A 26,806-nucleotide genomic window follows, 5' to 3' on the forward strand; every position below is an offset into this window, starting at 1 on the left:
ATGTCTTTTATATAATGATTTATTTATTTATAATTTATAACCCCTTTTTTATAATTACTTATAACTGATTGTATAAATTCTGATAACTTTTATATATACTTGTATAGTGTTGAATGTGTTATATGTAATTTTAACAATGTTATAATAAAATAATCAAGTTACAGATTTTTCGTGTTTTATTCTAATTTCAGGGATAATTTCAACCTAGATTATTAATTTATTTGTATCAAAATACATTATTTTTATTTTGTAAAGTGTTTTGTTACAAATAAATTCATAATCTAGATTGAAATTACTAAATATAAGTAAAAAACTTATGCACTGGCAGTAAAGGTCCATTTAAAAATATGGCGCGAACTTTTAGTTCTGCCAGTAGCCCGCTTGGGTCGCGTCGAGCGCGTGTTTCCAGGCTTTAACATAGGAGTTTTCATTTCTTTCAGTTAGTTATTCTATGGTCGGCACCTTAGGTCGGCACAGTTCATAATTGATATGGGCGTCATAGGAATAATTTATATTTTAAAACAACGTTTACCTGATCAGCTACTATTTAATAAAAAGAAAAATTTCCCTCTAGAATGGGTTGTGTGGAAAGGGTTGAATTTAAAATGGATATTCTATTAATTACCAATAATTTAAAAACGCCCACTAACACTCGAATTTGAAACACCCGCTGATGTTTTTTTTAGGGTACAGAACACTGTTTTATCAGGTTAACTTTTTGATACCAACTATGTACCAACCGCGTCACTCTAGTCAATATTATCATATATTTTATATATCATATATATGAAATGAAAAAAAATATATTTTACTATTATTAATTATACAAAAAAAAATATATATCCAGCTACCCCAGTATTTGTACAGTTTACAACATATTTACAAATATTAGACAAAATAAAATAAATTTTAATAAAATCATGATATATGATGCAATGAGTTGGCATCAGTTGGCAGTATTGCACTTCAAAAGTCATATAAGTCATAGTCATAGTCATAAGTCATACTCTGTGGCCAAAAAGAAAATAATTAACTTTTATTATTATTTGAAATTATTTTTATGTATCTAAATAAATTACAAGGGATTTTGTTATTGAGTGATACTCTATATTTACTATAAAGTTGTTTTCTAAACTAACCTTTTGGTCCACAAACATATTTATTAGCATCAGAAATAATCCCATCTTAAATGTGCGGTTAGGACTCATATATATGGTAAATGTTCAATACTTTCAATTTCATTACCTCCTTAAAATAGCCATTAAATTACGCTATTGGCACGTTTAGTTCTAGACTGATAAAAAATGAAATTCTTTAAATCTCGAATTCTATCCGAATCTCAGCTGAAGAGATTAAAAGAGCATAAATATGCTTGCCAGAGTGTTAGTATTTGTGATCAGATTTTGCAGCCTTATTGGAGCTGGCTCGTCTTAAGAATTCCGTTATGGTTTGCTCCAAATCTACTTACAATAATGGGCTTAGTTGTAAACATCTTTACCGCACTATTATTGGTTGCGTAAGTCTTATTTAGTTTATTATTTTATATTAGTCTAATTCTTCGTGTACCATAGATTTTCACCTGATGCAAAACAAGAAGCACCACGATGGACGTGCGCATTGTGCGCGCTTGGTTTATTTATATATCAGAGTCTTGATGCTATCGATGGTAAACAAGCCAGAAGAACGAATAGTGCTAATCCTTTGGGTGAACTTTTTGATCACGGCTGTGATTCGTTATCCACAGTATTTGTTGCAATATCAGCATGTACGGCAGTGCAGTTAGGCAATTACCCTGCTTGGATGTTTTTCCAGGTAAATCTCTCAATATTTGCTTTGTATACAATATATATTTTGGTATTTTTTAGAGTTTTTGTGCTATGACACTTTTTTATTGTGCTCATTGGCAGACATATGTATCGGGAACTTTAAGGTTTGGAAAAATTGATGTTACTGAAGCTCAAATTACTATTATGGGTATTTTATTAACATCTGCTATTTTTGGAACTCAAATTTGGTCTATTAAGGTAAGTGTCGATTTTAATTTACAACTCTTATCTGAATTTAATTCAGTTTACATGATTATTGTTCTATTAGGAAGTTTAATAATGTCCACTTGCACTGTATAAACTTTGTTTAAAGGCTAAACAGTGATTAACTATATAATATCTTATTATAGTTAATCACTGTTTAGCCTTTAAACAAAATTTATACAAACGGTGCAAGTGGACATAAGTCTTTAATTTGTGCCCACTAGTAAAGAAATATTGGTTTGTTCCAAGTTTTAAACATTTTGTTTAATCTATTGAGTTTATTAAATAATATACCTAGGTATATCTAGTTGCAATGCTAAGAAATGTTTAAATCTATTTTTTTATTATATCATTTTAAGAGTCTTATTGATTGAAAATGCATTATGACAATCTGTTGAAGCTCCAGATTATGACACAATCAGTATCAAAGACAAATTTCATGCAAATCAATAAAAGAAAAATAAATCTTATACGATACTACAGACTTTCTCTGTGAAACTACTTAACTTTAAAGCAGCAATATGGTTTTCACATTTTTTTTTAATTCTGGAGTATTTTTTAATTTAAAATCAAATGAAATATAGTATAGCATGCAATAAATGCTAAAAATAGACTAAGAGCATTCTTATCTGATTCTTTTATTTACTTAATTATGCAAATATAGGTCTGGTGATGCCTGAATTATCCAATTCGTTGTTAAATCTATAAATAAATAACTTTCTTTTGTGGAATAATTTATCATAAATTGTAATTTGCTATGAATCATTTAATTATTCGTTTAGATGAAGTGATGAATCATTGATTTCATCAATCATAGATGATTTTGAACGAACAATGGAAAAGCATAGAAAATACGTTTTAACATTAATATCAGTTTTTTAGCGACACATTTATTCTTTGGTACTTGATTCCACTCAGTACCTTGTTTTGCGGTGGTTGGTCTCTCTACAGGAGCCTAGTAGTCGTATTTACGGGAGGTGTAGGCAAGAATGGATCTACAGTTGCCGTAAGTTGACACGATGCTGACCAATGGCCATCGTTGTCTTGTTTTGGGGTGATCGAGCATGTCTTGGGTTTTTTCACTTATGGTATAACTCCTTTGACTTGGACATTAATACTTTGCTTGTCCAATTTTGTGTGATTATTAAAATAAAACTGAAACTTATTGTATTCGTGATTGTTGCTAACTATCTATTTGATCTATGGAGGGTAGAGAGGAAAGGGGCATTATATTCGTATATTGTGGGGAAAAGTGGTCATCAAACAGGGGACATCTAAGATGGCGTTGCTGTAGCAAAAGTTCTGCCTTTGAAAGAAGCTCCAAAAATTTTTGGAATAGGAAATAATTAAAAAAAATAAATATGCGATTTGTGAAGGCACGTGTTGTCTCCCTTTTTTACTAACTTCACTTTATTTATAACCGCTGCGTTTAGTTTGATTATTTTATTGCTTGTTAACGCCACTGTGGTTATTTAGTCCTAGCGGCGAAGTTTCCATTGATGCGGGTGATGCGCCGCATCCAAAATATTGTGATACCTTTTTATTTACAAAAGTCACTGAGATCTCCTATAATAATTAAAATTCTCAGCAAATTTATTCAAATAATTAAATTCAATTTCAATTATTTAATGCGTGTATTGGTCGAACTTTAGAGATAACGCTAAGACCTACGCTAGACAGTGCGATGATGCGTCATCGTTACATCTTGAACGCCGCCAAACGCGAGCCGGGGTCAGCGAACTTTCCGGCAGCGGTTACGTCTCTCGTTCGCTATTTTAGTCGGTAGGTGATGCGGTTTTATAAACACATCTCGTTCGCGGTGTAAACAAATTGTGTATTCGTCATTTTAGTGAAAATGTTTATAAAAGTAAACACTGGTTATGTGGTTGTAAGGCACTCAATAAACTTTTTTTTTTGGCCTTGTCTACTATTTTATGTAACAGATACGTTCACAGCTTTTTCTTGCCTAAATTTAGTTCTTTTTAGGGTTCCGTACCCAAAGGGTAAAAACGGGAACCCTATTACTAAGACTTCGCTGTCCGTCCGTCTGTCACAAAGGTCTATCTTATGAACCGTTATAGCTAGACAGTTGAAATTTTTACAGATAATGTATCTATGTTGCCGCTATAAGAACAAATACTAAAAACAGAATTAAATAAATGTTTATAAATAAACAAGTACTTTCACTAAACATTATCTTTTAAGTAAGAATTTTACATAGAATCTTTCAAGTCCTCGGTGGCCGCGTGGTTTAAAGCGTTAGGACTTTACGCTGCTATGACGTTGGAGCCGTAGTAAGGCAGGTTCGAATGCTAGTCAAGGCGACTTTTTTTAATCGTTTTTTTTTTAATTTTTACATATTTATTTTTACTTTTTACATATTTATTATTGATTAATACAATTTTTAGTAACGTGTTTCTTCATTTTTTTAAATACGCGCATTCAAAATTTCAGCTAAATTGGAAAAAAAGTTTATAATAATATAGTGTCTAATGTATAGATAATGAATGGTAAGGAACCCTTCGTGCGCGAGTCCGACTCGCACTTGATTTTTATTTTAAATTGGTTTAATTATTTTTTTTTAATCTGTTACATTTTTTGTATATTTTATTTTTGTAACACTTCAAAATTAAAGACTTTAATAAAAAATGAAGTAAACTTTATTGTGTTGGTAAAATGTCAATTTCAGTTACTTATTACATCCCCTTCTATTGACGCTACGCTACGCCGCTGTTTAGTGCACCCTTATTTTTCTCATTTTGGTGACCACTTTTTCAAATAAAGTCGCATACGAGATATTTCTCCTTACCTCTACACTCCATAATTTGATCATGTAAACACAAAAGTCAATATTTAATTATAGTAGTTCAAAATGTCCCTCTAGTGATTCTCCGAAAAGCATACTATTTTTTTCCACAATAAAATACACGGTCTGTCCAACAAGTTAGGGACGATTTCGACAGTCGACATCGAAAAAATTATAGAAGACTTTAGAGCTGTCTATGTCATAGATCCGCTCGTTGGGCAGACTATATTAATATTCGAATAATTGATTTTTTTGGAGAAGTTACTTTTTTATTATTAAAGTTGTAATTTACAATGCAGTTTGCATGAAAGGTATTTGTGTAAACAAGATATTTTGAACAATTTTTCTTTATTGTGGAACTAACAGAATTAAATGCCATATGATAGATCCCACCTGAAGGATGCTTTTTGATTTTTTTTTGTAGGTGGGAGCTATTTCGGGTTAGTGGGAGCAATACATATATGTTTTTTTGTGAGTAACTTGTTACATACAGGGTGAGTTTCCTACGATGTTCTCTATGGGTATCTCGGAAACTACTGGAGATCGAGAGTCGGTTAAATGGGGAAAGAATTGCAGTTTTGTGGGGTCATAAATATACGCCTTTCAGATTTTTGAAAAAGTTCATGGCTTACTAGATATTTCGAAAAAAAATTTTGGCTATTTTAAAAATTGTCCCTAATTCCATTATAATCTATTTTAGACAAAAAGTTTTCAGATAAAAGTTGTAGATAATCACATCCCTAATGAGTTTGTGTTTTCCGATTTTTTCTAAATCATTACATTTATTACATTTTATTTTTTTACATTTTTGACATATGACACAAACATTTGGTTTTTTAAATGGAAACCATAGTTGGCCAAAAAGCGCCATTTTTAAGCTTTTCAGCGATATAAGCTATAATATGTTTTTTTTTACAAAATTACTGAGTTATAGCCAATTCATATCTTTCTTGACTAATTTCACTTAGTTGGCATGGTGTTCTTATTTTGTTATGTTCAAACTGATATGATGTATAGCTTATAAAAAAAACAAAATATATTATTAAACGACTCTTTACAATTTGCATTACACAAAATAAATCTTAAAAAAATAATATCACTGCATACACTTTAATTTATTTTAGAAACTGTTCATAAAATCCGCCATTGTTTTGGGTACATAAATGCATCTTTTTCAAACTGAATTTCTAACTATTCTCACAGAACGACCGGTCGACTTGATTAAACTTCTCCTGTACCGCCTCTTCGAGTGCCTCTCTTAATTCATAAGTTCTTTTGTAAAACTTGTTGTTAACCATACCGCATAAAAAAATCTAAAATGGATAGGTCTGCTTTTCTAACATCTTGAAAACAGTTCTCCAAAAAACGTAAGTAACGTTCATCGGTGTGAACGTATCCTCCAAACTGTATGGCCAAGAAAAGTTGAAACAATAATCCTACACGCTTTTCTTCATTTAAAAAATTCATATTTACAATTTTTGTTTATTTTAATTTAAGTCTGGATGTGACAGTTTCACATTTCTGAGAGCAACGACGATTGAACGTTTCCATGGCTAACTAAGTGAAATTAGTCAAGAAAGATAAGAATTGGCTATAACTCAGTACTTTTGTGAAAAAAAAACATATTATAGCTTATATCGCTGAAAAGTTTAAAAAATGGCGCTTTTTATGAAGTCATGGCCAACTATGGTTTCCACTTAAAAAAACATATGTTGGTGTCATATGTAAAAAATGACAGGCTTTAGAAAAAATGGGAGAACACAAACTCATTAGGGATGTGATTATCTACAAATTTTATCTGAAAACTTTTTGTCTAAAATAGATTATAATGGAATTAGGAACAATCTTTAAAATAGCTAATATTTGTTTTTTTTTCGAAATATCTAGTAAGCCATGAACTTTTTCAAAAATCGGAAAGGCGCATATTTATGACCCCACAAAATTGCAATTCTTTCCCCATTTAACCGACTCTCTATCTCCAGTAGTTTCTGAGATGTCCATAGAGAACATCGTAGGAAACTCACCCTATATACCTACCCCTCTACATTTTACAGGCATTTCGTGTTCTATAGTTCGTTGTTTGTTTATTGAGTAATAAAATATATTTTTTATACTGAAGCTATGTCATATTTTGTTCAGTATGCTGTCATAATTGTCTGTTTTCTTTGTAATAATTTTTCTGAACGATTTTTATAGGTATTTTCAGAGTTCACGCTATCCCAAGTAGTATGTACGGCGTTCCATTTGGGGTTTCTAGCCGTGCTTAACGATTTTAAAGATAATTTGAAAAAAGGAGGCAAAGGCAAAAACGGTTCTACCGTTGCAGTAAGAATTTATTTTGTCAGCAGATGTATATTTTTTTTCTTTTTATTAATTGATTCGGTAGTAATAAAAATTGATCTGAATGTGAATTAGTGCTTATAAGGTTTAAAGAATGTTTTTTTTTATTAGGATATAGGGGATGGGTTTGATGGACAATGAACATTATTGATTTTAATTATACAATTAATTGTTATACAAGCTATTTTAATAGATTGTAGATTTGAAGTGATCTTTTATATCTCTGTAATATAATAATAATATAACTTATATAGGGTGACTCACGGCGCGGCGATGGCACGTTAGACATTTATGGAGAACCGCTTATATAATTTTTTTGAAATTTTGGATTTTTATATAAAGGCACCTGTTCCATCTTTCTAAAATATTTTCAGCATTACAGTGTTGTCGTATCATTCGAAAAGTGGTAGAATCTTTCTTATTTTAAATGAAACTATATGGTGACAATTATAATAGAATTATTATCTTTTAAATGGCTTTACTGAAAAAACCAGAAGGCTTAGGTATAGGAAAATGATATATCGTTGAAAAGCAATTTTATTTGGGATTCGAGTTTTTAAATAATATACATAGGCTTGAATGTAAAATAACAATAATTTTAACGATTTTTAGGCAATCGGAAATAATTATTTTTTCTGATTTCCTTGTTTGTTATCCAATCAGTTGATTTAGACAGATCGAATATGTCGACTTTCCTTAACCTTTTCAATATGCAGAATTTATAATTTAGTCAATGCTTATTCAAGATCATGTTTGTATCATATCTCCATACACGTTTAACCAGCCATGATTGTGAGTCAGCCTGTATAACGAGCACTATAATAGACAATTTTCAAAAGTTTGATGAATTTTCTCTGAACATAAAAACACACTTTAAATTGAAAGTTCGTATTTATTATATATCAAATGTGTATATATGTTTAAGAAACCTCATAATTTAAATGAAAAGGTATGTTTTCTGATTTATTTTTTAGTATGAATTTTATCCCGTTATTAATTTTATCCACAGTTAATGTTATCTGCTATTATTTTTTGAATAGCCTGTATAAACAATAATCAACATAATTTAAATATAACATTTAATTATGTAATTTATATACCGAAGACTTTAGAATGCCAAAAATATCTTATTGACTAAAAGACATGTTTACGTTTTCAATAATGATTCCTATTGCTGTTGCTTTCTTTGCCAATTTAATATTTTCTTCTACACAAAAAGCGTCTAAATGTTTGTCAGATTTTATGATCTAATAATATAGGTAGCCGAAAAAACGGCGTCAAATTGGCTTGGAAATATTAACCCATGACAGGCATTAAACATTTCCACCGGTCTTGATTTCGAAACCAACTCTGCACCGTTTTTTTTTCTATCGTATTGTAGGATCATGAACAAAATACAGGGCTAGTTTTAAATAAAAGCAAATATTTTTAGGGGTAGTATATTCCGACCTCAGAAACACGATTATGAAGTTATTTTCGCGAAAAAAAAATTCAAATTAGGATTTTTTTCAAAAAAAATTGGGGTTTTTTAGTTTTTACTTAAAAAACAGAATCTCTTTATAATGTGGTAACATCGGTAGTGGATTAAATTTAGAAAAAAGAAAACCCAGAAAAGATTCAGTGATTCTTAAAATATAAACAAAAAATCTTTTCTTTATTTGGAAATTAGTAAAATAACTCGGTTTGAAAAACGGTAAAGAGAAAATATGTTTTTATTTTTTTTCAAATATGATCTACCAGCCCCGGAAATATTTGCATTTATTTAAAACTCGCCCTGTATAATCTTAAAAATTCACTTAAAAATGTATCGTCATAAAAAAAATCTTTTAAAGACTTTGATATTTTTGATACTTTAAAATTATTAAATCCGTTTAAATAATTTACAAGTTTGATTGTTTAATAAATCTAGCTTTAACAATTTTTATTATTCTGTACTTGTTTAAAATTAAATAGGATCCTACAAAAATTAATCTTGGCGAGCATATGTAGATGTACTTTTTTGTAAAAAAATTGCTAATACTCCTGTAAACTAATAAGTTACTTATTTTATTAAATTTATTGCGTATTTAATAAATACATAACGATTGAACAGGTTGACACGGGATATAATAAAATGGGAATTAATTGTCTTTATCAATTTTTATTCTACTTAACTTTAATGTTTGATTCCTAGATAGCATATACTTTAAGATTTGGCATTGTACTACGTATTTCGGTAGTATGGTTTGGTTTGGCTGCATTATTTGAATGTTATGTTGCAATCCATTCAGAGCGATAAACCAAAGTCAGTGAATTGACAGTTAGAGCTACAGGGCGGTTTTTGAGGGAATTTTGTTTTTCAAAAATGAATGATAGTCTTATACCGGGTGCGTCTCAAAAGTGGCTACACACCCCTATAACTTTTTTATTTTTTTCAGATAAAAAACGAGATTTGTTAGTATATGACAATTGTTTTTGATCACTTCCTGTTTCACCAGAAATGACTACAACTTTTGATTTTTTAATGACACTCTCGGAATTTTTTTACTTTATTCGAAAGAAAATGAGACTCTGAATAGAATGACGTATCATATGTCAACTTTTTACATTTTTGCATATGGTTTGTTTATTTGAAATTGTAACCATTGCAACATGCAGTTCATAACTACAATTTGACTCGAAATACCAAGTGGGTGGTATAAAATTTTTCGTAAAAAATGCCTTTTACAAATATACTAATAAGCCACCTTTGTTCCATTTGAAAAAATTGAAATATGATTAAAAATACGATTTGGGCATCTTTTAACTGGGCAGAACAAGACACGAAAAACATTAGACGATTAAATCTATTTTTCCAATGCTCCCTGATTAAAAATTTATGTTTTTAAAACAGCTCTGGCACTCTAGATTGAAATTTAAAATACGTAATCTGATATATTTTTTATGCCGGGTCCAGACCAAGGCGACAACGATTTTGAGAGGATTTTTGACACGATTTTGAGACAAAAACAAGACAAACTTGCGACAAAAATGGAGAATTCTGACAAGACAAACTTGAGACAAATTGTTCACACCGCAAGGACAAAAGTACAACAAAGTCAAAAGTTTAGTTGTTGCGAATGAATTTTATTAACCATGTGTGATTTCACTGGTATCCTACTGTTGGGCAGCACACGCCATCCACACTGCGCCGACAACTTGTCGTAAAATATACGAACAAAATATCGACACTTTGATCTTTACCGACTCGAGACGGGACATTAAAAAGTCTCCGAATTTTGAAACAAAACAAAAATGAGATAAAAATGTCGCAAAAATGCATTGGATTTGTCGCAATTTTGTCGTAAATCGTGATTGTTTTTGTCTTGTCGTTGTTTTATCTGCTTGGTCTGGACCCGGCATTACACTGCATGGGACCTATTACTTCGTGATTCAGACTATAAACGTTAGCTAAGTTATTAGGCTATTATGGCTTTATGGCCATTAACGCGAATCAAGAAGTAAGTTCCACCCAGATTGATCCTGATTGTACAGGATCTCACTGCATGATTATTATGCTCATCATATTTTTAATCAAAACCTATACGTATATTTATGAATAGGGGAATACACTTTTAACAGGGTGCCAATCAAAAAGTTGTCGCTACTATGTTTAATTAATAATAATAGAAAACAACGGCACAGGACTACAAACACGTAAACGTTTACGTACGCATGCGCATTTCTTATATTTTTACAATTTTTACACGTAAAAGATTCTTTACGTCTACGTATACGTGCCAGCAGCGGCCGACTCGACCGTAGGCCGTTGTTCTCTAATAACTGATTCTGGAGGTGACATTACGTTACCAAAATTTTTTGATCATTTTTATGTTAAATTAAAGCTATTTTTATTCTGTGCATGATCTTATAAATAGGGGTAATAAATAGGGGTTGTCACGGTTCAAAGTCGTTCCTAATTCTTTATACGGACCCGGCAACAGTGCGTCGGGCATCTTCAGCTCCTATAATAAAAAAACTTAGAAAGTACCAACCTAAAGTATGTGTTAGCATGTATTTCATGAAAAAAATAACATTTACAGGGTGGCTCAAAAAAGTTCTTTCATTGTCTTTATTTATTTTGCTTACACAACGTTTCGGTCAGAAGTATCACTGACCTGATAGATTGATAACGGTTCACACTTGATAACGGTCAGTGATACTGTTTACCGAAACGTTGTGTAAGCAAAATAAAAAAAGACAATGGAAGTACGAAATTCTTTTAGTTTTAATACTGCATCATTGTCTACATTCAAAATTAATTTGTTAGATGGAGAATTAAAAAATGAACATTTTTTTATATTTAAAGTATTCCAAAATCTGTATCTTGTGTCAATATCAGTCTGGTATTTTATCGTTGAAAGAGGAATATCTAACGTGAATATAAAAAACGTGAATATATTAACTGTTATATTGTTTACCGATTGTCCGTTTAGAATTTATTTAAATATTAATAATAAAAAAAATATTTTTGGAAATTTCCTGAGTAATTCCTGACAAAAAATAATGAAAAAATGGTTTAACATTGACAGAAAAAATGTTGAGGTTAGAAAACCAAACTGAAAATGGAAATGCGAAATATAAAAAAAACTAAAAAATAATCACTTGAATTAGAAAGGTGGGGGTACTGATTGTAAAACGGAAGAATACCACGTAAAATGAATAAATCAGTTTAAGTTAAAATGTTCAGTTCGTTCAGAACGAAAGAATACTACCACAGATTAGGTATACTATATGTATAAATCTTATCCCTAATTCGTGGTACGAAAATTGTTTTTTATGACGATGTGCAAACGAGGAAAATTTCCTGTACGCAAAAATAAACTCCCGTTAAATAACAATAAACAGCGTAATAGAGAGATATCGCTAAACCGAATAGCGTGCATGGACGTTAATAAGGACAGGTGTTATTTCCTTTGCGTGAGGTGGTATTAACTCTCTTCATTTATAGTTATCGGATCGGAAAGAATTCTGTTCGCGTCGCGTCCGCTATTTAAACTTAACCTAACTTTGAAATTATTTTGTTTACTAGGTATTTTAAAACTAAAGGGCTAAAGTGCTTATTTCCAGTGCTTTATTGTTCAACATCTGTCAGTGGGTTTAGGGCAACAAGAAACAAATTCTCTTAGAAGGGCTAAGTCATCATCTGCTGTAAACCTAAGCCTCTTTATAGGTTCTTTAATTTTGGAAGAGGTGGAATCCATATTTTGGGCCATATTTATTTAATTAAAACTAATACCATGTAAAAATTCAAAACGATTCAAAGAAACACATCCACACATTTAAGCAATTTTTAAACGTTATTTAGAAATAGCGCTTGGTGTAATTGATCCGCAAATTACATCAGGCGGTAACGTTATTAGCGGGTGTTGCGTTAAAAAATGACTCGCGCATATCGTAACCATGATAAGGCACGCGTAAATACTGCATGACGCTATTCGGTTTTCCGATATCTCTCTAATAACTGTACCGGTCAGGCGCTGTGCACTATTTTAGAGGCCATAAGTGGGCGTGCTATGTGCGCAAACTAGTAACCTAACTAGTGCCCGATTCCGAAAATTGGAACCACGAAAAACAATAAAGAAAAAACAAAGTTTATAATCTGTGATTACTATCCTTGTAAAGTTTGGTTTACGTAATTGTTAATACCCAATATAACTTATAACTCAAATCTAATTTAATTACTAGTATTTGTTTAAAACTAACGTTAAAATCTATTCAAAAAATCGTTTTTTTTTACTCTGCAACGTTTTCTGTTTCAAAAGATACCCACTACAGATATCGAGATTAAGCTGGTTCCTATGAGCATAGCTTGTCTGGTTTACGTCTATCTGGCGCAGGCAAACCTATCTGTCATTTTGGCAGGCGGCGTAGGAAAGAACGGATCCACTGTCGCGGTGAGATGAATAATAGCTATAGAAATGGATGGTGTACACCATTTTTAGTCACATAGCGGTCAAGTGTTTTGTTCTGCTGGGAAATTGCAGGTCGGGTTAGGTTACCGGTTAGCTTTTTTTTCTTTTTTTTTCTGATTTCTACAGGTTAATGTCTCACAATGCTTACCCGAGAGCTGCAGAGTCTGTAGCGAAGGTCTTTACATAGTTATTGTTATCCAAATCAAACCTAATGGGCGAATTCGTGACAAGGCTGATTTGATTTCCCCTTACGTGTCAAGTGCTGTACGGTGGGATTTGGTTTGCCACACCGTTCTGCGGTCAACGCATCGCATAAAACGCTAAATTCATTTTCTCTAATTCGGCTAGCGAAGGCATATCGAAGACGTTGTGGATCAGAAAGCGACAGTATTGCCATATTAAAATGTATAATATCTGGTAATACGTTTAACAACAATATTTTTGGATGAAAAATCCGCGTTTATGTATTGAAAATTTATTCGTGTTAAGCATAGAATAAGCAACAGAAATAAAAAATTCTTTTATAGGTACCTACTGAATATGTCGAATGATCGAAAAAAGTCGTTTAGTTGGCTTGGAAATGACGTTTATTGACATTTTTCATAATATTTTACATATGAAATAACAGCGATCTTCATTTCCAAGCCAACTCTGACGCTGTTCTTTGTTTAATCAATATTATATTAAATTGTTTAATGATAGGAAATCCGTATTATTAACGTACTGTACCCAAAATCCGTAAATCTACGGATTAATCAGTAGTTCTGGCAATACTGTCTCTAGCAACCACTCACTTTGTCAACTGAAAGCAGAACTACGGTACAGTATTCTTTATACCGCTGCGCTGTAAACGAATATCAGCGCGCAGCGGCGGCGGCGCAATGCTAAGCTACATCGTGGACATGTTTTGTGCCACGAAATCGCCCATAAGGTTGCGCATCTTATTTCTTTAATCAAGGGTTATAGTCTGTTTAATTATTCAAATTATTTATTTTTAGGTTTGAAAATTTAACGTTTTTGGGATAAACACATTTCATATTAATAATTTTAATTAGTTAAAACCATTTTGACTTTGCAATTTCGCAGCAGTGCTATAGACATTAAGAGTGAATTATTATTATTATTACTAGTGTTTCATTTAAATCATCCAGATGTTTTATGGCATTTTAGACAGAGCGTCAAACAAATATTCGAATATTTTCAAATAATTCCATACTGCTAATATGAATATTAAGAAGAGCAGAATGAAATAATTTGGTTCAAAATTTAAATATCATAGAACACCTGATCATTTCACGTTTCACTTCATGTACACATACAAAATTGCTCCAACTGTCAACCTGTTTGTAGTATGTACAATTATGTTAACTTTTGCTTCTAGTTTTGTTCAACTAATCCTTTGTCTATTGTCGCTTTACCATTTGCTTTGCATGATCTAAAATATGTGTGTTACTAATACTACGAATGTTTGTAAATATTATAGTAATAAGTAGGTATATTCTTTCCAGCGAAGTAATACATATGAGTGTATTGTCTGTTATTCAACTTCAAATTTGTTTCTACAATTTTTTAGAAGATCCTCTGTCGAAAGACGTATTGTATTATGGCTCTGGACAGACTATACATACATATTAGGTGGTGTATGTTATTATTACTTATTAACGGCTTAACTTATGGCTTTCGTCCAATGCAGTTAAAATCTGATGTTACATATTAAATGTTTATACATATTTATTCACTAAAGTAGTGTTGAGACTTTAAATTTGCTTAGGTTAGGTAATACGATGTTTTTACAATACTAAGATACATAAGTCCCATAACGGCCATAACTATCTGATTAGATGTTTCTCTCATTTAAAATTTTCATGTCATTAGGCTTGGAATTATACAAGGCGAGTTTTAAATAAGTGCAAATATTTTTAGGGGTAGTATATTTCGATTTCAGGGAACCTCTCTATGAGTTTTTTCGCAAAAAAAAATGATGTTGAAAATCGTCCATTTACTTGTAAAGTTTCCTGTATATTTTAGAAAACTTTTTAGAACTGCCTGTTCATCGCAAAATTTCCCTCGTATTTAATGTTTTAATATTACCATGGTTACGGCACTAAAAGGGATACAGAAAAAATCGGCGACTCCCAAATTTTTTTAAAAATAAATCAATTTTTTTTAAATTTTCAAACTTGAATATACAGGGTGGCGCACCTCATTCGCCTCGGTTGATTATACGAAAACAGAAAGTAGAAACAAAGTATTTTATGGGTATATGTGGGACGGCAATATGTCCATAATTTAAAATTATTTTGAAATGTACAGGGTGTATCAGAACTAAGATCCATACCAAAGTTATATTTTTTCTTATGGAACACCCGGTATTTTATTTCATTTTTGAATTTTTGGATATAAAATAAGGCATTTATTATAAGGCTTTAATATGTTTAAAAGCTTTGGTTTTTGAGATATTTAAAGATATTTAAATATGCATGCTATAATAAAAAAGTTTGTCAACACCCTGTTCAATACTTTTCAGGATTAATTCTTGTGCTGACTTTCAAGCCAGAGAAATAAAGTTTACTAAGAAATTTGATTGCTTCCTTAAATGTATACAGGGATATCCAAAATTGCTGGTCTATTTCAAATATTTAATTTACATAAAAACTTCGTTATTTTAAATGCAACACTATGTATTTTTTTAAATAAGTCGAAGCAGATTTAAATGCTCTTTCAAACTATATTAGGGTTTCCTATACCTATCTGGCTCAGATTTTGAATAAAAAGCGATTTTTCAATAAAATGGTAATCAAGATGGGTGGTATCGCCATGGTAATTTGCTAGCGACTGTTAGTAGCTATTTTCAAAATCGACATTAGTTTATTGACTTTATTTAAATTTATAACAGTTTACTTTTATTTAATTTACCTACCATAGTTTAATAAGTAAGTATTTATTATTTTATCAAGAAAAATAATGAAGTAGTTCTTCTTTGATTTATATTACAATGACTTGTTTTGAATTCATGGTAAATAAAAATAATTACGTATTGGATTTTCTATAAAAGAACCAATTAAGGCAACTTCATTTTCTTCACTTTCAACGACAGGTTTCTGCCTAATAGGTTTTTCATATACCACACTATCAGCTCTGCGAAATAGGAAAAGTAGTTTTTCAAAGGAGCGCTTGTCAAATTAGAATCCTTCAGGTCAACAAGCAATTTTCCTCACAAAATAAAATCACTAGTAACATATCAATTCCGTCCACCAGCAGATACTGCTTCATTTTTCTTAATAAAATAATAAATACTTACTTATTAACCTTTTTGTAAGTAAATTAAATAAAAATAACCTGTTATAAATTTAAATGAAGTCCATATAATAAAGTCGATTTTGAAAATAGCTACTAAGTGTCACCAGAAAATTGCCATGGCGACACCAGCCATCTTGATTACCATTTTATTGAAAAATCGCTTTTTATTCAAAATCTGAGCCAGATAGGTATAGGAAACCCTAATATAGTTTGAAAGAGCATTTAAATCTGCTTCGACTTATTTAAAAAAATACATAGTGTTGCATTTAAAATAACGAAGTTTTTATGTAAAATAAATATTTAAAATAGACCAACAATTTTTGATACCCCTGTATACATTTAAGGAAGCAATCAAATTTTTTAATAAAGTTTATTTCTCTGGCTTGAAAGTCAGCACAAGAATTAATTCTGAAAAGTATTGTACAAGGTGTTGACAAACTTTTTTATTACAGCATGCATATTTACATATCTTTAAATATCTCAAAAACGAAAGCTTTTGGACATATTAAACACTTATAATAAATGCCTTATTTTATGCCCAAGAATCCAAAAATGAAATAAAATGTTCCATAAGAAAAAATATAACTTTGGTATGGATCTTAGTTCTGATACACCCTGTACATTTCAAAATAATTTTAAATTATGCACATTGCCGTCCCACATATACCCATAAAATACTTTGTTTCTACTTTCTGTTTTCGTATAATCAACCGAGGCGAATGAGGTGAGCCACCCTGTATATTCAAGTTTGAAAATTTAAAGAAAATTGATTTATTTTTAAAAAATTTTGGGAGTCGCCGAATTTTTCTGTATCCCTTTTAGTGCCGTAACCATGGTAATATATGTATTAAAACATTAAAATCGAGGGAAATTTTGCGATGAACAGGCAGTTCCAAAAAGTTTTCTAAAATATACAGGAAACTTTAAAAGTAAATGGACGATTTTCAACACCATTTTTTTGCGAAAAAAACTCATAGACGGGTTCCCCCCCCTCTGGCTTGAAAGTCAGCACAAGAATTAATTCTGAAAAGTATATAAAATATAACTTTGGTATGGATCTTAGTTCTGACACACCCTGTACATTTCAAAATAATTTTAAATTATGCACATTGCCTTTCCACATATACCCATAAAATATTTTGTTTCTACACATTTCCGTTTTCGTATAATCAACCGAGGTGAATGAGGTGCGCCACCCTGTATAACTCGGATATTTTGGACTTATTTGAAAAACGGTAAAGAGAACACATGTTTCTTTTATCGAGATCTACCAGCCCTGAAAACATTTAAGACTCACCCTGTATATTGCTTGTCGTAGACTAACATCAGGTTTTAACTACAAATCTGTTTTATCAAATAATCGATAATAATATATCATTGTATCTTTTAGGGCACAAGTGTTTTATCTCCAGTTATACCAATTATATTAGTGGTTCTACCCGCCTTCATAATCTACAAAAAGTCTGAACAAGCTATTTATGAAACCCATCCAGTATTGTACATTCTTACTTTTGGATTGGTTGCAGCCAAAGTAACAAATAGATTAGTGGTATGTTGATAGTTATAATTTAAAAATGGTCAAATTAAAAAAACATAATTCTTAGGTTGCACACATGACGAAAAGTGAGATGCAAATGTGGGACTATTCCTTGGTAGGACCTGCGATGCTGTTCTTTAATCAGTATTTTAATACATTTATTAACGAATATGTCGTGTTATGGATGGCTTTGGTAAGATATGACAATCAAAATTTACTTCATAATATACCTATAAGCGATACCAATTAAACTTTTAGTTACGTAATCGAGGGCGCGATTTTTAAATTCATTGTTACCAATCATGGACATTTCCGGCGCTCGGCTGAATAACTGGAATTTAAATTTCCCGCTGTGAATTCAGGTGGTAGCTCTGCTGTAAAAAATGCCAAGTTGCCACATGTATTTATTTATTTCCTGACATTGTCATTCGTTTTGACACTTTAATTTTGTATTACGAGTTTTTGTGATACTTTAAGCTTAAATATTTTTACTAGCAGACCTTGCGATAGAACATTGTTCTTTTTAGAAGCTCTTTTAGTGCGAAGTGTATAGCTTAATAGCCGTTGAAAAAAAGTCATCGCAACCTTATTATAATATTTTGACGTGAAAGCGATAGTTATGGCCCTTTATGTCCCTTAAGTGAAGGAAGTGAGTTTTGTTGTTGTAAATAATAACTGTTTATATATTCACAATTAATTTATTTTGGTTTCCTAAAATATTTTCATTAAAAGAAAATATGAAAAAGCGGGCAACGTGACTAAAAGTTTAAATGGTATGGACTATATGATAATATACCTACATTTTAAAATGTATACAATTCCTAGCAAACAAAACACATATAACAGTTTGGATGAATTCTTTCTTTCAGATATGGGTCCTTTTGGATCTGTTCATCTACTGCAACAGGGTCTGTCAGGAAATCTGTACTCACCTTGGAATAGAATTGTTTAGGATACCCTATCCTCCAGGGGTGCCTCAAAAAGTATACGAACCGCCTTCTGTGGCCGAAAAAAACGGTACGAAATCTCACAATAGAGTTAAAACACGTAGTAACAAAAGTGCAAAACTGTGAATATGGGGCAAGTCAACCTTAATGTACATCTTAAATGTCTACTGCTTCTTTTTGATATAAGTCTTATGTTTATGGTTTCATTTTCCTTTCATACTTAAAAAGCTTCATTCAGAACCTCGCAATTAGTGGAATAAATTAGTGGTTTCAGTTACACTTTATACTTTTTAGTTTACCATCATTTACAATGTCTAAAAAACACAATTAAAATTAATATTCTAGCAACAGCTTGCGGTAGTCAGTTGTATCCATAGAGAAAGCCTAATATTTAGCTTATAAAACAATAAACTTTTGATTTCTAACCACAAATTCTCTTGACCGATGATTATCAAACGCCAAAATGACATTCCCCGCAACTTTTGAAGTATAATTAATGGAAAAGTTTAAAGTTTTTTTAACTTCTTCCACTCATTGAAGATCACTACCACTAATTTGAACGTTGTGAGTGCTTACTTTGATATTAGAGGAACAAACTTCTACGCTAATAGAAACCATTGAATAAGTCCACTAATTTTGAAGTTCTGAATGAAGCTTAATGATCAAAAATGCCACGTTCTACAAATTATAGGCTTGATTGTTTGGATAGTATCACTGATTAAGGTAAAGAAGTTTATCACAAATTATCACCTTTTAGAACTTCTATATGAAATCTTCAGCAAAGTCGGTGCCAGATCCATTTAAAAACGTTTCGTAGCTCTACGGTTGTCAGATACAATAGTTCTTAATGTTTGAGTTAGCATTAAACTTAAATGAAACGTTAAAGATAGTCTGCACGACATCCATTTTCCGTAGGCTCATTGATTCATAGGTCTATGATTGTATAAAAAAACAATGCCGAGGGTGGCCGTTTGGAGTCCCTACAAATAGTGGCAGGTGAGGCCGTAGAGCTGCGAAGATGTCTGGTGGGAAGTAGCGTGAAGGATTTGAAATTATTTTCAAAAAAGAGTCCATTTGAGATTGTTAACAGTTAAATCTATTAATATTAACTAATTGCTTAAAATTTACAATTTTTCTTTATTGAAATTCGAAACGAACAAGCCTTATAACAGTATTGTTTTGGGTTAATGTATATAAAATTGAGTTCCTATCATATATTTACTATAACTCTTTCTTATTTTTCGTTTGCTACAGTCGAAAAAAGATTTACTTCTTGTATGTTTTTTACATTACATAGAAAGAATAATTTTATAATAAAGTTATTTTGAATTGAAATATTTATAATTTTTAGTATTGTTCCTATAATTAAGTTATAGCAAGAATCCAACTTTTTAGAAATATCTCTTAAAAGTGACTAAAACCAGCAAATATATTTTATAAATCATAAATTCCTGGATTAGACACCAACAAAGAATACCATCCATCCTGTCTCGGTTAATTTTGATTTGAGCCAAAAGAGATCATTTCTATGTAAAATTTGATGCTCCACAACTTTTATTTGAACTTTAAAAAAAAGTATAAAGACCATTTTTATGTAAAATTGGACGTTCTACAACTTTTATTTACAACCAAACTCACTAAAATATTTGTTTCATCTTATATACTTATCTTTCTTTTTTGTACATTCTATCCTTATCTGATTGAATAAAAAATGTTTCAAGCCGATCGACTGAATCGGATTACAAGTTGCTGATATACTCGTAATCATTATTGTCTTTTTCTGGAAGATACACACTGTATATTTGTGCGTGTTTTAGTCGCTTGAAGCCCAAATAGATTGGAATACCAAGATTACAATATATCTAAAGAATATTTAACTTTTTTAAAGAGATATGTAGTCTATATCAAGGACTATAATAAAAAATAGTTAACTGTTTCTAAAAATAATGGAATTCTCGATATAATTTTTTAAAAATACAAGTGAAAGCTCAAAAATTTAGTGGCTTGTTTATAAATATTTATGTAGGAACAAAGCTTTAAAAACAAATTTAACATACATTTTTTGGCCTTGTGCTATTTTATTAACGGTTAAGAAGCTTTAATTTATTGCTAAGATAGTCAATTAGTGAATGTAGACAAACCTATTTTTGCTTAAAATATTAAATCACCTCATCTCACAAAATATACAAACTGTGTTCTCAATGTTCTAGTAAATTTGAAAACAACTACTTGTTTATAAAGTTATTTTGATAGAAGTCAATATTTTTACCCTCGATTGACAGTAGAATACTCAGAGCACATCCTGTATATTAAAACGCTTCATTGATGATTATGTATTATTTCGATGTAAAAAATGTACGCTATTTTAGATAAGAATCATATACAAGACATTAGTAGGTAATATATAAATGCTGTAAAAATGTCAGTTATTCAACGTAAATATTTCATGATACAAAGGTGCCAAAGAATATCTACTTTATTTACTAATTTATTTAAATTCATAAAAAAGATTTGGTTATTAATATCCTAGTTGTTATAGCGTTAAGTAATACAACGAATTAGTTTGATGGTTTTGTGGCCAGACAGTACCTTTCATACATAGATAAATGAAACACGTTTAGATTGGAAAGTGTCCATAAGGACAATGTAAACATTATTTGGCGCTATTCTTGTAACGGTCGCGACCCAAAGCTTTTTATATTTTCGGATTGGTTCGGCTTTTTCCGGAGTTATGTCGCCAAATATTTATTCAAATTTAGTATTACTTTCAATTAATTTTATAAGTAAAATACAGTGTGTTGCATACAAGAAACTTTATTTTATATAAGGACATGTATGTGAAATACATGAACATTGGAAACCGACTACTGTCACTGTATGCCACGATCCTCGATGGTTTCTGCAGTTCACAGTTCACAACACAGTTTTTAGTTTTTAATGCCACTTTTTTAGAATTATCACGAGTTTGAGTAAGTAAAATTTAAATTAAACTCACAAGATAGCAATAATTATTTTCAGAATGGACGCTTTAAACACTTCGGTATTTTTTCAATGAAGGCGGTTTAAATTTTTAAAGATTTTATAATTTTTGAAGATTCTGACTTTGACAAGAGAAAATTATTTCTATTATTGTTTGGCGGTTGTTCTTAGCAACCGCTATAGCAGCGCCAGATCGCGTACAACGGTCGCCACCCAAAACACTTATATATTTTGATGGGCTTTCCAATCTAAATTTATTTCCTTTATCTATGCTTTGATAAAGCGTGCGCACCATGTCAATTTTCGCGCCAATTTCAAACTAGGGTTAAAAAAAATTAGGTTATTAATATTTTTGTCAATATGCTTTAGTATAGGATGATGACTATCAAATTAGTTGAAAATGTAAAATTTTGAATGAAGTGCAATTACTTGTATAAATTCGTTGTATTACTTATATATAAAATACGTCTTATATTGCCTCCCTTGTTATAAGTAAAGGGCTTCATCATCTCACACATTCTTTTTTTTAATTTCATGAACGTTTCGAAATTGTATAACACTTATGTATATTAATTTATTTCACAGCTATTGATCCACTGGTTAAGTCTAGGTAGCGAATGGATCTTGGATCGTAACCATATTGTTCTCTCTCTATCTCTCTATTATATAGATGCGCAGGAATAATAACTTAGCACAAAACATTCATCGGATGAAGTGTAATTTAATCATGTCATGCTACTTAACCTTAAGGACACTATGATAATGAAACTAGGTGTTTAATTGAAGGAAAGCTGTGTTAGTTTTCGTGTGATATAATATAGAACTAATTTAGGTTTTGGCAAAGGAAAGGTTTTTTTTTAAATTGTTAATATGTACAGTTTGATATAAAGAATTTAAAGTAGATTTTTATTTTGTTACATATCCCTAGAAATAACTATCCCTTTTTTGCACTAATGTAGGAAAAAATAAGGTTAAGACTATTTATGTATATGGTTATGGTAGGTCAGTCGGATATTGGTAATTGCGTAGGCTTTTATTAACAACTTCTTTCTCAACACTTCTAGACCAACGAGAAAAAAACAATAGTTAAAATATTACCCCTAATTCTTGGTACGAAAATTGTTTTTTATGACGATGAGCAAACGAGTTAAATTTCCTGTGCGCAAAAATAAACTCGCGTTTAAACAGCGTAATAACTGGGCCGGTCAGGCGCTGTGCACAATTTTAGAGGCCATAAGTGTGCGTGCTATGTGCGCAAACTAGTAACCTAAAACAATGCTTTTGAACGAAATGCTTTTGACGATAAGTTTATAATCTGTATAATCTGTGATATTACGTTATATTTTTGTTACGCAATCAGCAAAACAAAGATTCCAGATATCATGCGCATGAAGAAGCAAAACAAAGAAGTATCCATAGCTTCTTCAGTATCATGTAGAAATCTTGTGATTTTGAAGTGTGAACTTGAGTGTTACTATAGTCCATTTCACATAACTTCTATAAATTTAAGTTGGTATAAGCATAAAGAGCCAGTATAAATTTAAATTATTTAATGTAATGTAATTTTAACTATTTAAACAATTTTTTCGACAACTGTTTTCTTAAATGCTAATAAAATCTATTTGATATAGTGTGACAACAGGAATGTTAAATCAGGTTTAATAGAGATTAATATACATGATGTCAATTATCAAAACTAGAAGTAACATGATATGAATTATACTTTCCATATCCAAACATATATGATCCGGGAAAGTTTGAATATGAAGTTGAATATTATCGTACCCAACAACCACGTAATTACGTTCTCCTTTACGTGTTAACATTGTTTCGACAATTTTTTTTGAAATTGTCACAACACAAAGCGACGCTCAGTTCGAGTTCTTTTAAGTTAGTTTTTACTACCCGAAACAGCGTTATTACATCACACAAACCTCGTACCTGTGTGTCTTATAGTTTCAATAACTGCATTATTAAAAACTAAAATACTTAAATATTATGACAAAACTACGATTTTAATATTATTTCAATGCGATCAACATCGGAACTGTGTGAAATACAGAGCTGACAACTTCTGATTTCTGCCGTATGGAGCGCTGCGGTCGGAATTTTTAAAATCAACTGAAATGCCTGTCAATGATGGGACTGTTATATATTTTATTCTTCCCTTCCTATTAATAGAAAATACGATAAAAAGTTTTATTAACAAGTCTTTGATATATTTTTTTTGATCCTGTTGTAGTGACGGTATAATATTAGCACTAACACTAGATCTATGTAGAATCACATATTTCTTTTTAAGTCACTTTGATCTGCTATAAACTAAACCACTTTACTGCACTGGTTAAGGAATTTTGGAAATATAAATTGCTTTGCTTCCTAACCTAGTAAACTTTCTGACACAGTCTGAGATATTAGAAATAAATGAGGCTCTACCAATTGAACTATATTTTTTCAGATGAGGATGTTACGCCGCTTCTTCTACAAAACGAAGAAGATATATGATAAAAGTGAACAAATTAAATAAATTTATTTATTATTTTATATATGTAAGCAGTATAATATTTTGGTTAAATAAAACGAGCTTAAATCATATGTTCACAGATTTATTTAAAATTTCCAAAATAAATAACACACAATATCTTTGGCGAAATTCTTCATTGAAGAACACATTTTAAAATATCTTAAAACATTTATACATTATATAAATTCCTAATTTATAAAAATAAATGAACGTGTAAATAAATACCAATAAGTATAATTTACAGAAATAAAATTTACAATGTGATTTAGTCCAGATAAGTAATAATATATATTTTTAGACACATTTAATCCTGTTCTCCTTAAGGACTTAACTAAATCACACTGTAAACACGTAGTCTAAGCTCTATCTTATTTGGTGTTTTTTTCCTTGTTAATAATTAGTTTTCATAAAAATACTAAACGAATATATGGCACTGAATTTATTGTTTTTCGTGCCAATTTAAAATCTATATAATACTATGTTTGATAAATATTTTTTTGTCCTTTTTACCATAAATTTTGTGCAGAAATAAAAAATACTGTGTACAATTATTCTTAAAATTGTTTTTTTTTTCTATAATATATAATATATTAAATATTTTTAAGGTAAACGTTTTATAAAAGTTTTAAAAAGAAATTTATTAAAATACAATATTAAATGCACACTTGACGTTTTTTTGGAATGCAGTACTTTTTAAATACATATATACAAGGTAGTTCGTCTAATTCGTTAGGTAGAGCATATACATATACAATGTCTTCTCTGACGTGACTTAAATTGAACCACCCGGTATATAACATCATTGGTCTCCCTTATAAGCTAATAAATGGTTATTTAAAACAAAACATGGTGAGTTTTTGAATGAGTTTTATGAATATACCTAGTTGTGTAACAGCACATTTATGTTTTTGCGTCTAATACATTAATTAGTCTATACAGGGTGGTCCGAACTGTATTCCGGAAACTTAGTTTAGGAGATACAGGTTGTAGAAGTTTCATTTTTATTTCGATTTTTTCCAAATAAACTGGTGGCTTTCCTTTTAACTGGTTTGAAGTGTAATAACTATTAGTTCGTACCTGTATAAAACTACTGAGTAAAAAAAATATACATTTACATTTTTTGCGTAAAAAAGGTCTCTTGGGAAAAATCGCTACGAGTAATGATTCTCGAGATATTTGGAATCGAAATTATCAATACCTGTCATCATTGACATAAATTAAACATGGTATTAGACTCAAATCATAAATTTGAAATGTTTTTGTGCCAGAAGTTCAACAGAAACTGTATTATCATCATTTCTTGGTAGAAAAATTTATGATTAATTTATAAAGATAAAAATTTCCCGTATTTATTATTTCAGTGAAATAAGTATCTACTCAACGTGTTTATTTTTTGACATGTATTGACTATTTCCATTCTAAATATCTTGAGAACGGTTATTCGTAGCGATTTTTACCAAGAGATACTTTTTACGAAAAAAGTTATGGAAATGTATATTTTTTCACTCAGTAGGTACTTTTATACAGGTACGGACGAAAAGTTATGGCTCTTCAAAACAGTTAAAACACATGTAGGTCGCGCCCTCTACAAATGGGAGTCATATTGACATCAAAATCAATTTTTTAAAGTTAAAAAACGCCTAGACACCAATTTTCATCCAAATATTGACGTTACTTCAGAAATTATTTGAAAAAAATCGAAATAAAAATGAAATTTCTACACCCTGTATTCCCGAAACTAAGCATTTTAGGACATACATTTATACGAACTTTTTTACTTATTTTTATCTGCAGAATATTCTACCGAAGTTACCGAAATACAGTTCGGACCACCCTGTATTTTTGAGTATACTGGATGTAAACGATTTTTTTAACGACTGAACTGATGATTGATATCTGTTCAGTGAAAAATGACAAACTTCTTATTCTCTTTTGGAATGTATTAATTCAGATCTCACAATACCCACTATTCAGATAAAATGTAAATCTTGTGATTTTACCATATTATGAGAGTACTAATTTGGGTTTTGTAAAATTAAATACTAAGGCAGTTCTAGTATTGTTAACACCCAGTATCAAGGAAATTTAATTTAATGATAAAACATAATAAATACAACAGTTATTTGAACAATATCTTAAAACTAATGAACATTAAAGGTCAATTAACAATTTTAATAAACTTGTATGTATCCACGGTTTTAATACAATCATTTTTTCAATTTTTTGGATCAATTTCAAAGTAGATATAAATCTTAATATACAGGGCGTCCCATAAATAAGTGCAAGTATTTTAACTGGTAGTATTGTTTAACTCCAGAAGCACGCCTATGAAGTTTCGCGAAAATTTTTTTGGAAATTTGAAATTTTTTGGATTTTTTTAGTTTAAAAACATAATTTCTTGATAGAGGTG

General features: G+C 30.5%; 1 protein-coding gene across 7 annotated transcripts; it reads left to right on the forward strand.

Annotated features, from left to right (window-relative positions):
* Positions 1–984: 984 nt before the first annotated feature.
* On the forward strand, positions 985–25,412 carry LOC115874625 (choline/ethanolaminephosphotransferase 1). 7 transcript variants are annotated; one of them, XM_030889837.1, is made up of 9 exons: positions 985–1,215; positions 1,288–1,516; positions 1,572–1,812; positions 1,866–2,024; positions 12,960–13,091; positions 17,800–17,958; positions 18,014–18,139; positions 18,816–18,963; positions 24,331–25,412. In XM_030889837.1, exons 2-9 carry the CDS (start codon positions 1,305–1,307, stop codon positions 24,375–24,377), a joined length of 1,224 nt encoding a protein of 407 aa, XP_030745697.1. In that variant the 5' UTR covers positions 985–1,215; positions 1,288–1,304; the 3' UTR covers positions 24,378–25,412. The 7 variants fall into 7 exon arrangements, with proteins under 7 accessions (XP_030745697.1, XP_030745696.1, XP_030745698.1 ...); XM_030889836.1 differs by lacking the exon at positions 12,960–13,091 and adding an exon at positions 2,905–3,036 and having other exon boundaries at positions 24,331–25,411; XM_030889838.1 differs by lacking the exons at positions 12,960–13,091; positions 24,331–25,412 and adding exons at positions 2,905–3,036; positions 22,458–22,773.
* Positions 25,413–26,806: the final 1,394 nt, after the last annotated feature.

Source organism: Sitophilus oryzae, unplaced genomic scaffold (genome assembly GCF_002938485.1).
Source record: "Sitophilus oryzae breed Bouriz unplaced genomic scaffold, Soryzae_2.0 scaffold_1297_pilon_pilon, whole genome shotgun sequence".
Taxonomy (NCBI): domain Eukaryota; kingdom Metazoa; phylum Arthropoda; class Insecta; order Coleoptera; family Curculionidae; genus Sitophilus; species Sitophilus oryzae.

Excerpts from the sequence above, each read along its gene's own strand:
- LOC115874625 (XM_030889832.1), top strand. The coding sequence starts at position 1,305 with ATGAAATTCTTTAAATCTCGAATTCTATCCGAATCTCAGCTGAAGAGA. Across the intron at positions 1,813-1,865 it reads CTGCTTGGATGTTTTTCCAG|AGTTTTTGTGCTATGACACT; the intron begins GTAAATCTCTCA and ends GGTATTTTTTAG. Across the intron at positions 2,025-2,904 it reads CTCAAATTTGGTCTATTAAG|TTTTTTAGCGACACATTTAT; the intron begins GTAAGTGTCGAT and ends CATTAATATCAG.